The 13,716-nt window shown below is 37.3% G+C and overlaps 1 protein-coding gene across 1 annotated transcript in view; it reads right to left on the reverse strand.

Moving 5' to 3' along the window:
- The window catches only part of LOC116521906 (rap guanine nucleotide exchange factor 4), a 72,725-nt gene that overhangs the window by 40,485 nt on the left and 18,524 nt on the right, over positions 1-13,716 (reverse strand). Inside the window, exons 8-10 of the mRNA XM_032236561.1 lie at positions 11,781-11,899; positions 5,968-6,056; positions 1,904-1,982 (exon numbers count right to left, since the gene is read on the reverse strand). Of these exons, the coding sequence (XP_032092452.1) occupies positions 1,904-1,982; positions 5,968-6,056; positions 11,781-11,899 (287 nt within the window). The remainder of the gene's footprint in view (positions 1-1,903; positions 1,983-5,967; positions 6,057-11,780; positions 11,900-13,716) is intronic.

A 13,716-nucleotide genomic window follows, 5' to 3' on the forward strand; every position in this document is an offset into this window, starting at 1 on the left:
TGGAGCACTGAATGTACTGAATCAAGACCAGAAGTTAAGAAGTTGTTTCTTAGTAAGGGAACCCGGGGAAGAAATTTGACAGTGCAGGCATTGGTCCCTATAGCCTTTCAAAATCAAACAACGTTTTACTGAGTTTCTTCTGCCTTCCCATGCCGCTGCTTCTGTGCAAGCCCTGTAATTATTCAATATCCTTTTACCTGCTGATTAAGTGACTCACCACAGGCACTAGCAATTTCTTTTCCATTTTTCCATTGCTCATCTCCTTATTTTTAATTCTGCTAATAATTCCTCCCATGCAAATTCTATCGTAGGAAAAGGTGGAGCCCACCCTTCTTAAATTTCATGCTGCATATCTATCAGAATAATAGTGTTATGTATAAATAATATTCTAGAGAGGCTATAATTTCTAAAGTATTAATCAACAATGATGTGACTGAATACTGATTTCATATTTTGAGCTTTAAGAAATGTTACTAACTATGCAGTCTATTCTACTCTCTGTATAATCACTGATTTATTTCCTTTCAGATGCTTAAATCCAACCTCAGTATTCATTTGGGGAGAAGGGAAATACAGAGATTCATGTAAAATGTTAATAATACAGCAGTGATAATAATACTCAGCACTTATGTGCAAGTATGCAAAGCTTCACAGCTATCTGAAGGTTCTGATCCTTTTTAATGACTCTGTAAAAAGTGTCAAGGGACGCAGTGGCTCAGTGGCTAAGATGCTGAGCTTGTCAATCAGAAAGAGCGGCAGTTCAGCAGTTTGAATCCCTAGTGGTGTGTAATGGAGTGAGCTCCCCTTACTTGTCCCAGCTTCTGCCAACCTAACAGTTCGAAAGCACATAAAAAATGGAAATAGAAAAATAGGAACCACCTTTGGTGGGAAGGTAACTGTGTTCCTTGTGCCTTTGATGTTGTGTCATGCTGGCCACATGACCACAGAGATGTCGTTGGACAGTGCTGGCTCTTTGGCTTAGAAACAGAGATGAGCATCGCTCCTAAACAACTAGCAAGCATGTTACCTTTTTTACCTAAAAAGGGTGAATACTACTTGCCATTTTAATTGCGAACTCAAATTTGGGAGAACTAATAAAAATGAAATTAAAATAGCAGATCTTTAGTTTTTGGCAGAAAAAAAGGATTTTATTCCAGTCTGTACTGGAATACACTTTACTGTATAAAGTGAGTTGGAATGCACTTAAATAGGATCCCTCATTTTGCTTATTAACATTTATCAATCTTTAAAAATAGTATTTGCTTATTATAGTAGCAGAACAGTACCCAGTCCAAGCTCACTTATGTTTATATATGCTGAAATAAAAATTTGATAATAGGTGGGAAAACAATATATCTGTATTATTTTAAATGATAAAAATTTGACTTTCCAGTAAAAAAAAAAAAGGATACACCGGAGTAGAGTTAGAATTGGAGGAGAAGCAAAGAATAACAGTTTGAAATAGTTGCAAAATAGTTTGAAGAATCCTTGGGTTTACAAGCTACAGATAGCCCTCAATTATGACCATTTGTTTAACAACCATTCAAAATTACAAATGAAGGCAAATAAATGTGTCCCAGGGTAATGTTGCGGGATCCAATCTGAGTCAGTCACCAGGACCAGAAGTTTAGTTTTCCGAGCTTTTGGACTCTTGCTGAAGCCCAACTACTTCTCTCTCATCAGAATGTAGGTCCTGATGAGAGGACACATTTGCTATCTCACACATTCTGGTGACAGAGAAGTTCCCTGAGGATGGGCTCCAGCAAGAGTCCGAAAGCTCAGAAGACTCAACCTCTGGTCCCAGTGACCGATCCAGATTGGATCTCACATTCAAAGGTAGGATGGTGCTGAAAAAAAATGACTTAGTGTGTCTGTGGTGTATATGACTTTAAAAAAAGGATATTGAGCCATCAGAGCGGGACAAAGTTGATTATTTGGCATGAATACACAGTGCATTGTAACGAAATCATTCACACCGGCATCTATGAAAATAAAATCAAGAACAGAAGCAAGATAAATTAAAATAGCACAAAACAACAGACATATTTTTCAGTAATTGGATATTACCATATAATATCAAAATTTGACACTATAATGATAGGATCTTGGGGCCTTCACTTTTTGCTGGATATCTTACTGTCCCTGTGTCAGAATGCCTCTGCTGCAGTGGTGGGTTCCTACCGGTTTGGCTGAACCGGTAGTGGTTTGGCAGCCTGGGTTGCTGGAACCGGCAGCGACCACACTCCTGAACCAGTTCTCTTACAGCAGCGCCATCTTGATTCTTGGTTCTGCGCATGCCAGAATGATTTTCATTGCAAAACAATGTTTTCCCAATTTTTTAATATTTTGCGCATAATATTTAATATTATGCGCAGACCTATTTATGTGCAAATGTGCATGTGCGCCGAACAAAATATTTGCACGCACCGACCCGGAAGTAATGCCGGCTACAACCCACCCCTGCTCTGCTGGTAATCAAGCCAGCACAGGAACAGTAATCAAAGCTTCAAAGATGGAAGGAAACCCAGATCTTCTATTCTATAGGCAGAAGAGCTTTAATTGCACTTTATAAAGTTTTATCATGCAAATTGTATATGCAAGGTCTGACTACCCGGAGCAGCAGGTTTTAATTATCAATTTCTATTGACATTATATGAAAGCATCGGGATTGCATGACCTTCAGTAGCCATCCATTAAAAGTTGTAAAAGCATGCTGCTTTAAACAATTTTAAAAAATAACTCTTGAAATCTTGTTTTCCATGAACGAGAAATATGCCACTCTGGACACAATGAGGCTTCATTCCATGCAGTAGATTTTGCTGTAAATAAATTAATTTCCATAGCAAGATAAAAATTTGAAGTGTGCCGTTGCTCACAGTATCACTTCCTTGGGGATCTTAAATTTCTTTTTATGTTTTCAGAACAATTTTCTAATCCTTTTGATGATTCAGAATTTGCCAATGTGATAGGTTTGCAAATGTGTGGGCAGTGCCAGAATAACAAGTCTGATTATCACAAGTTGGAACCCAACGTTCTGAAAAATTTTTATCTACTGACATGAGAAGCAGTAAAGGAACAAATTATGAAAATTTAAGCCATGAAAAGTCCTAATTTATACAGATTACATTCAACATGTAAGGCAGAACTTGGTAACTGTGTGTATTCTCGCTTTCTTCAATGTAGAAGCTATTTTCTATTTAATAGGGGATTAAAATGCTTTCTAGAGAAAACTAGAGCCTTAGATTTGAATAATTAATGTTAAGAAATTCCATAGAAATGCAGGGCTCTAAGGCAGCTAGGCCGCGGCAAAGGTCCCCCTGATTACAGATAAAGTGGCTGTGTATGTGAAAATCTGCATACAACAGAATCAAAATCAGAGAAAGAACAAAAGTTGGTGGGCGAAATTTGTGGTCAGAAAGGGCCACAATCATTGAATATTTAAAGGGCAAGAATGCAGCCCTGTTTGACTCCTCTGTGGAGAGGGATGGGAATAGTTAGATCCCTAGTAAAATTGCCTTTAACCAGCATTGTAGTATTCTGATGCCACAACATTATCATCTTGAGAAGACAACAATGAATGGATGTTGCAGCTAATTTCCTTCATAGTCTGTCACAGATAATTGAGCTGAAAGCTCCCTTTAAATCAATAAAGGCAACATAATGGACATCTTTGGTAAGGCTAGAATATTGTTCAGTTAAATGGAATAAAATTACACATCGATCCAAGGTGGAACATCCTCATCTAAAACCTGCTTGTTCGGAAGCCAGAATATTCTCTAAATACTTCTAATCTAAAAGTTTAAGGTACAAAAATTGGGCATAAGTTTGCAGGATTTTACTTATTGTCTTTCTTTTATATTGAGAGAGAGAGAGTAGTAAACCACACTTTGCAGTGCAATGAAGGGCAATGAAGTTATTTATGACAGTGTCCCATCAGCCATGATGCATTTTTAATAATTTGGGCAAAATTGTATCTTTATCTGGGGCTTTAAGAAACTAGTCTGAGGATTTATGGTTTTAAAACCTGAAGGCAAGTTGGGGCCAGATAAAGAGGGACCTAACAAAATCATCACCAAAAGGAACATTTAATAAATGGCCAAAATATCAGGGTCAGGACTCTAAAGAAATAAAATCATGCAAATGCGAGTAGATTAATAGGTACCACTTCAGTGGGAAGGTAAGTGTGTTCTGTGCTCCTTTGGCATATAGCCATGCTGGCCACATGACCATGGGAAATGTCATTGGACAATGCTAGCTCTCTTGGCCAAGTAACAAGATGAGTACCGTGCCTTAGAGTCAGACTCGCTTGGACAGGGAAACCTTTTACCTTCCTGCTTGTTAGAGCTTTGCCAATTCACTAGTGAATGAATAGCTTTGCTTTTTCTCCCTCAAACGCTTTTTTGTACTCCTTTTTTAAATAAGTGAAAGGAGGAATCGTTATAAAACTGGGTACTTCTTTTGCCTTTAAAGACCATTGCTAACTTTGGAGACTGGGTCATTAGATTGAAAAGTTAGCACACGTTTAAAGAAAAGAGAAGAATTTCAAATAAATGTAAATGCAGAATTTTCCATTTAGAGCCTCCTCCTGTGATATTCCAGGACAGCAAATATATATCAGGAGCTACTAACCCTCCTACTACTAGAATAACTGAGTGAGATTTCTCAGAGGCCTCGGGTGAAATTTTTCCATCTCACATTTTGGTTGTAGCGAATCTAGTGGGGGGGGGGAGCCTCTAATTCACTTCACCATACCTGACAGATTTTCCTCATCCCTAAGAATTGATGTGGCACATTGTGCACTCTTGGTAAAATTGCCATCTGGTCCAGATAAAATCTCAATGAAAATTAAACAAAAGATTTGGAATTTGGACCTACCAAAACACACACAGACACACAGATGAGAAATTCTAACTCTAGAAATTACAATTTTTCTTCGGCAAGACCTAATTAAGATAACCACTATAAAAGTTGCAAAGTTTCTAGCAATAGCTATGATTTGCAGAAGCCAGACGATACTCTTTTCTCACCATTAATTGCTTGAGAAATGATTTTTCTGTATTTTAAATTTTGTACTCATGTTTGATTGGTCTGTGACTGTAAATAAGAAATGAAAAATCAGAGCATTTTCACTGGGTTTGTCTTGCAGCAAATAAATGGCAGTGACATTTGCAGTTTTTATTCTGATTTACTAACTTGGATGAAATCCCATAGAAGTGATATTCTGACATCCCAAGCAATTTACAAGACAGAAGATATCTTAATTAATGCTAAACATATAGGGTATATACATCTATAATCATGAATAGAAAGGCAATTGAAGTTCAAATATTTTAACTTAAGCTATTAAAATTATGTCAGATGACCCAGTTAAACTTTTGAAATGTATTTAATAATCTATTAGACAGGATCGTTAAATAAATGGGCAGGAAGGCTTATATACCCATATTTTTTGCAGTATAAGATGCACCAGAGTATAAGACGCACCAAGATTTTGAAGAGGCAAATTTAAAAAAAATGCTTTTGCATTCTCGCGAAAACAGGCCCTTTTTTGTCAAAAAAGGGCATGCACTACCTTTAGGAGGCTTATAGAATGCTCCTGGAAGGGGGGCAGAAACAAGCAAAAAATGGCCCATTTTCCACTCATTTTTGCCCTCCTCAGCCCCCAGAAGCACTCTGGAAGCCTCCTAAAGGCTATGCATGGCCATTTTTGCAAAGGGGGCAGGGTTTCAGGAGGCCACAAATGCTGTATTCAGTGTATAAGATGCACCCAGATTTTCACCCTCTTTTTTTGAGGGGAAAAGGTGTGTCTTATACTCCAAAAATATGGTAAGTTACCAGAGAATATCAACAAATATTTTAGAACCAATATCAAGGTCATTTGCTATTTTTCTTTTGCTTTGTCATATTGAAGATTTTATTTCTTAGATAAATTGAAGTTACAAATAGAGTTGGATTAAACCGGCCTACCCATTCCTTCATTTAGCGTTGATTCTAGTCGCATCGTTTCTAGAAAGTGTTCTAAAATTTTTTCTGGAGTTCCCGACATTACAATATATCTGAGGAAGAAAAAAAAAAAGAAACAAATTTGTGTCTGCACCACCCAAAGGGATGATGTCCTTGGAACTCAATGTAGTGATTGACATGATCACTGCAATACAATAATGTTAAAAAGCCAGAACTAAAGCAATTTAAATTCACATGCTGGAAAAGGACTTTGCCTGAGGCTTTCACGTATAGAGTGAACTCACTAGATAGGTGATGTCAAGTGCTGGGGAAATCGTGAGATTCAGGGCGTTCAAATGAGTTTAAAAATCTTTTGCAAGTTTACACTCTCTGCAAGAATCAGACCAACTAGCGGTCAAGGGAAATGAGTGGGAGATAAGAAAGGCATTCAAGGTGGGCTGGACTTAGATCTCTTGTGGGCATGCAGGGACTTGTGACTTATGACTTGTTTGACCCCTCCCTCAGGCTCAGTCTGGTGATCTCCTACAGGTGATATTCCATAGGTGAAAGGGGGACCAGCTCTACCAAGAACACATTTCCCCCAGGAGCCACTTGTTGCATTACTGCATTGCTTAGGCTCTTTTTCAGATTCAGCACAAATATATTCAGAGATAAAAAGGCAACAAATCCAGATTGTTACAAAAGAGGTAAAGTGAAAGGGAGGAAAAGAACTGAGCTGTCACAATTTCAATGTGGTGCTGAGGAAAGTAAGATTGATGAGATACAACAAATAAGCATCTGTCATCAGAAATTTCTAAAAGGAATTATTATATTAACAACACTTCACTAGGCAATATAACTCATGGGTCAATTGGGATGTGAAACATTTATTCTTCTAAGCATATTAAATTCAGCACTCTTTTATTCAAGCTTCTGAATGCTCAAGGGCGGCTACATACAGAGTAGGGTGCCGCGGATTCAAAAGAGAACTGGCTAAGGTGTGAGTGACTATGATGTAAAGATTAAATTCAAGTATTAGTAGACTAAGAAGAAAAGGGACACAGTGGCTCAGAGGCTAAGACACTGAGCTTGTCAATCAGAAGGTCGGCAGTTCAGCAATTCGAATCCCGCGTAACGGATTGAGCTCCTGTTACTTGTCCCAGCTTCTGCCAACCTAGCAGTTTGAAAGCATGTAAAAATGCAAGTAGAAAAATAGGGACCACCTTTGGTGAGAAGGTAACAACGTTTTGTGCACCTTAGGCATTTAGTCATGCCAGCCACATGAGACATCTTCGGATAGCACTGGCTCTTTGGCTTTGAAACGGAGATGAGCAGCGCTCCCTAGAGTCAGGAATGATTAGCATGTATGTGCGAGGGGAACCTTTATCTTTAGGCTAAGAAGGAATACAGCATCCATTTTCTGTGAACATAACATATTCTTATTTCTATTGTATGACAAATTGATTCCAATCTGAATACCTAGGTACAATACATTACACACATGCACATAATCCAACTCTCATGAGACTGGAATCAATGCTATTAAGGTTTTATCAAAATATGAATATCAGGAACCATGGACAACCCATCATAAATCACTAAATGTGAGTGTGAAATTATACACTCTATCCATATCAATAAATCTGTCCTAATTTTAAAATCATGTCCATGAGAAGATTGAACAACTTTCCTGGTAATATCCTTGCAGTAGTTGGCATGCAGAAAGCTCATGTAACATGTTTTGAAGTAATATATGTTTTCGCGTATATTGCTAATTGAAAAGAAAATCCAACTTTTCAGATGGGTTCATTATAGAATGATTTTTCAGAATTGTTGAGATTTATGTATCTTCCTCGAAGTCAAATATCTTTTGTCTGATTTCTGTCACATTTGCAATTCTTCCTCCTGTTCCTTAAGATTGTTCTTACAATCAATTTTAGCTTTATTCAGTTTCAGGGTTTTTTAAAATTACCACTTAAATGTCATCATTTGTTATGGTTAAGGACTTTTTTTTGTTGATCAATACATTTTATAAGGGATGCTTTATTCTGATATTCTCCCATGTCTTCCAGATGAGATTCTGTTAGACACATAATCTGGAACAGAGGTGGGTTCCTACCAGTTCAAACCAGTTCAGCCAAATAGGTAGTAACTTGGTGGCCTGGGTTGCTGGAATCAGTAGCGACCCAGGCCTGCCACGCCCCTGAACTGGTTCTCCTATGGTGGCGGCATCTTGATTTTTGGTTCTGTGCATGCACAAAAAATTCTGCACGCTGAACCAGCAGTAATACCGGCAACAACCCATCCTCTGATCTGGAATAATATTTAAGAAATTGCTCCATCATCTGTTTCCTTGTAGAAGTATGTTTATTTCACCCCAGTCCTGTTCCTTTCACAACTGTTAAACCAGCAATTAACCTGATTTACTGCCTTTTAAATATTTTTTTCTGTTTAAGAAAATTCAACTTATTGTAAGTCTTGCTTATTTCAATTAAATCTAGTCAGTTTCATATTGCTTTTATCTTTTTTCCAAATCCAAAACTGTTTATGCCTTGATTCTAGTTGTTTCAGATCCCTAAACCATATACTCTTCTGATTTTGCAACGTTTTCTTTCTGTTTGATGCCAGAGAGATAAAACAAACCTCTCAGAAATCTTGCAGACAAAGAGATAAAGGCTAAATTGATTTGGCAAAAAGCGTTCCTGATAATACTGCAGTTTAATATCCTCTTGTAATCATAAAAGTTCATTGAATCGCTGCCTTTTTGATCAATAACTTCCTCTATTTAGTTTTACAATTATTGGATTATGAGCTGTATAACTAGAAGCTGTGGCTTCCACGTCTATAAGCTTGGATAACAATGAGTCAGAAAACCAGCACAAGTCTATGAGTTTTATGAATTGAAGAGTGTTGTCATATAACTCCTTGTGTAGGTGTGGCGGTCACCCATGGCCCAGTGCATAACAGGGCATGCGCAGCCACGCTGAACCACACAGGAAAAAACAAACTCCTAAAAGACATAACATCCTGACAGTTCACTCTAGATGTGCCTTACCCAATGACGCCCAGGATTTGACCATATATAGACAGAACTTCCCTGAGCAGTAGATTAGCAATTGTAGTTTGACAGGCTGTCTTAAATCACATGCTGATTGCTCCTCCTGCCTTTGTCCTATCTCAATAAAAGGGGCTCCTAGACCCCAATCTGTGTCGCCTCATCCCGAGAAAGCTCGTGTCCGTGTCTTTTCTCAACATTGGCCTCATGGGCGAACCACGGGTACTTCACAGAAGAGTACTACTGTAAGTTTTCACACTGTGTAGGATGCTTGTATCTCCATGCATCCAAGAGAAAAAAAAAGTAATATAGTAATTTGTGGGGAGAGTTCATGATATTTCTTTTGGTTAAACAGTTTTATTGATATGTGGGGGAAACCTCATTTATTTTACCAAGTAAGTAAGTAAAATCTTTATTACGGTCAAAGACCAGCAATACACATTAGTTTTTACACTATATTAAAAAAATACTAACATTAAAATATAATTAAAAAGTATTGACATTAAAAGTGGATAATAACATAATGGTCCAAAGATTGTTAGAGATATGTCCAGATAATTGGTACAAGATGGTACTATATACTTCTGTAGCCAATTTTTTTTTAATGGACATTGCAGCAGCACTTTATTTCGCCAAGAATTAAGATATGTCCTTTTATGATTTCAAGAGGTAATTGAAAAAATATTTCACAGTTTTATTTTATCATTCAGAGCTTAAATAGGGAAGGTGTTATTTTTCCAGATTCAGTGTAAAAATGTAATATTATTTTATATGTGTTCATTCAATGTTAATATTAATTAATATTAAAATGTAATATTAAAACTGTAAAATGAAGTGCTCCTGTATGAGATGACCAGGGTAAGCCTGATGGAGGGGTCAAACACACCATCAGTTTGGGGTAGCTATGCTCCCTTAAGAGATCTAAATCCAGCCTCCCTTGTACTCTCTTGACTCTCATCTAGTGCCAATTTGTCTGGATCATGAGTAGATCAGATTCCCCCACCCCAGTTTTAGAGTAGTTTCATTTCATTTTGTTTCAGTATTGTGTCTTTAATTGTTATGCAAATTTACCAGTATATCCCTTTGTAATTTCCCCTCTCACGTTTCTCAAGATTTTATTCTGAAGATTTCCTGAATTTCATCCAGATGCAGATGTCTTTAAGTCTTAAGTGGGTTTTCTATTTCTCTTTATATACCTTCTCTGCTCAAGTATACCTCAGAACTTGGTTATTTTAATGCCGTTCTGTTTCTGCTAGTTCTAATTTAAATTCATTCTTGTTCAGTTCTGTTTGATGAAACTTCTGAAAACAGTTCCAGATGTCATGTTTGCCATTCTTTTGTCATTATGTCTATGGAGATTCTCAGTCATCCTGGTAATGATTGTCTCAAAGGTGTTTGTCCAATTGTCTTTTAAAAAAGCACCTTTGAGACGATTCTTCTATCTCCTTATTCTGATGCTGTACTTGTTCATTTGTTAAATCTGTCATTAATGCCAACCTTCATGCTCATTACGTCTCTTGAGTTCAATTTTGCTTCCATAACTTCTTGTCTTTACTGAATAATTTAGAATGATGATATTCCATTGTACACAACTCACCTATTAGAAATCATTTAAACTGAGGAAAACAAACAGAAGAATCAGCTGGGTTACTTCCCGTTTGGTTTCTTGTCTAAATTTTGCTTATTTTGTTGCTAAATTTTGCTTATTTTGTTTTCAGAATTTCTATTCATTAAACTTATCCCTGGCAAATTATAACAGTAAGACTAAAATATCAAATAAAAGAAAATTCAGTCATTATTGATAACAAGATATATAAATGACCATTAAGAGAGGGAATTGCATAAGTGAATAATGTATGCATGTAAAGCTGTAACTCATATTGAACACTGACGTCATATATTAGAAATTTGTTTTGCTGGTTCTATAGAGAAATGGCAGAGAAGCTAATGGGGAGATATTCACATTTTGTCCCAAGATCTACTCTAGAGGAGAGTTTTAAATAAGTGTCAAAGCCCAATCAAAAAGACCAGAAACGGAAAAAAGAGCATATTGAAAGATATCTTCAGGCGATGAGCAGGATGAGCCTAAGGGAGGGGTCAAATGCATCATTAGCCTCGAGTCGCTTCATGCCCACAAGAGATCTGAGTCCAGCCCACCTTGAGTTCCACTGACACTTATCTACCACCAATCTGCTTTGACCATTAGTAGTTAAGATGGTTGTAGAGAGCATGAGCTTGCAATAAACCTTTATGTTTATTTTAAACTACTTCGGCTTCCTGCACTTGACAGGAAACTGGGCAGGAGAAAAGCTGAACTACAGGGAAAATAAAGCAGCAGCTAAATGGTGTCACACGCTTATCATCTAAGTCACAATGAAAAGAATGTAGGACGTAGAGCAAGGGAGAGGATCAATGCAAGTTTGTGGCCCAAGCAGAAGTAGCAATATAAGCACAAACAAGAATAATAATGGCCTAACAATTTGAAGTGAGATAAGGACATATAAAATAACATTAGAAATGAAAAACCAGTAATTAAAATCTTTGTAATAACTTTCCTTATGGTTTGTATTTTTTTTTTTTAAAAAAAAGAGTATTCACACCGAGAACTGCATAGAATGGTTTTGGAAAATTAAGGGTCTCAACTAGCATGCTTGGGCAATGATAAATCATGATTAAGGGAACAGCTGATTATTTCTTTTGAAATGTGGCACAACTCATTCCTTCATTAGAGTTGGAATTATTAAACATAACGTGATGTTGACAATCATGAATGAAAACATACTTGTGCTGAAGAGGCTGTGGGTTTCCTTGATTAAAAGGCCTGTTTCCCGCTGGGACCTTCTCTAACACCAGGACATCTTGGCCATGTTCCTTCAATCTTACTGTGTTTGCTTCAACATCCTGAAAAAGTATTCGAATTGTCAACATGGTAAGTGCTAAATGTCAAAAGAGTCACTTGGATCCTAGTACCAATTCTCTATATAGACAGATCCAGCAGACGTTTTATAGGAAGAAGAGAAAGAGAAAGCAACATTCCCCCATTCCCCCTCAGCTTTCTCCACCATTCTATTATGAGCTGTCAGTTTGGAGTTGGTTGGTCCCTAAATTAACCTAAATAAAATAAAAGAATCTCTCTCTATATATAAATGTGTGTGTGTGTTCCATCATAACTCTGGAACACCTCGAGCAACTTCAACCAAACTTGTTACACAGATGACTTACCCTCTGGAGAAAAATACTCTGGGGGCAAGACACCCCTAAAACCTCTCGGGGGATTTGTTCTGTTAAGATACAGTCTGTTATGCCTTAAAATGGCTTCGACTGTACTGCCATAAAATGATTTCTACTGTACAGCACAGTGGAGTTGCCATGGTAATGGCTTCACTGTACTCCACAAGGGGGCTCCCTCTGGTAAGGGGGGAAATCCAACATTAGAAATTACATTTGGTCTGGACATTTCCCCCCTATAAATAAATATCCAGGCAACACCGGGGTATCAGCTAGTAAGTAAGTAAGTAAGTAAGTAAGTAAGTAAGTAAGTAAGTAAGTAAGTAAATAGCCTCCATTTTCCATAGTAGAAAACCCAAATTCTGATACCAGAATAGAACTGGAAAGGGAAAAATGGACTGACTGAAGTGTTCCTGATAACTATTTTAAAGTTCAGTTTCTCTTGGCTTGTAAGAAGTAACACCCCTGCAGCCTCTAGCTCACCTGGCTGATTTCTGAAGCTAACCAGGAGTAAGTAGTTACCCAGAGATTCACCTGGGGATTCCAGGACTGTTAGTTAAATTGGGAAATTGAAAAATCATACTGGGGGAAGAAAATAGAAATCTATTGCCAAAAGAAACTGTGTGGCTGAAGCTCACAAAAACCTAAGAGTGAGTTTATGTTTTATGTTAGTTGTAATACAATTTACGACCACAATTGAGGCCAAATTTCTGTTGCTAAGTGAGACAGCTGTTAAGTAATTTTTTCTCCATTTTAGGACTTTCCTACCACAGTAGTTAAGTGAAGCATTGCAATTGTTAAGTTAGTAAAATGGTTGTTCAATGAATCTAGCTGCCCCATTGACTTTGCTTGTCAGAAGGTTGCAAAAGGTGACCGCATGACCCTGGGACATGACAACTGTCATAAATAGGAGTCAGTTGTCAACCGTCTAAATTTTGATCATTTGACCATGGGGATGTTGCTATGGTCATAAGTGTGAAAAACTATCGCAAGTCCCTTTTATTCAATGGTGTTGTTAAGTTTGAACGGTCACTAAACAACCTGTTGTATGTCGAGGACTACCTGAAGTAGTTTGCTCTCATGATCAATTCACTCATGATAAAACATAAACATGATGTCATTGCAACATTCAGTACAGCTACTCACTCAGAGAGATGACACTAAAAAACGAATAGGATAGGAAAGGATACGATAGGATGGGATAGAATTCCTTATTGGCCAAGTGTGGTTGGACCCACAAGGAATTTGCCTTTGATGCAAATGCTCTCAGTGTACAGAAAGAAAAACAAAATACATTCATCAAGAATCATAAGATACAACACAGTGATAGTCATAGGTTATTAATAAGCAATCAAAAACTTCTAAAAACCTCTAGACCACATGGTTTCTGCCATGCATAAATAAATGCAAGAAACCTCAACATGCAAAGGCTTGGGAGAAATGATATTTAATATTTTTAGCATTCAAAAACAACCGCTTATTAAGGATAA

Source organism: Thamnophis elegans, chromosome 1, assembly GCF_009769535.1.
Source record: "Thamnophis elegans isolate rThaEle1 chromosome 1, rThaEle1.pri, whole genome shotgun sequence".
NCBI classification, from domain to species: domain Eukaryota; kingdom Metazoa; phylum Chordata; class Lepidosauria; order Squamata; family Colubridae; genus Thamnophis; species Thamnophis elegans.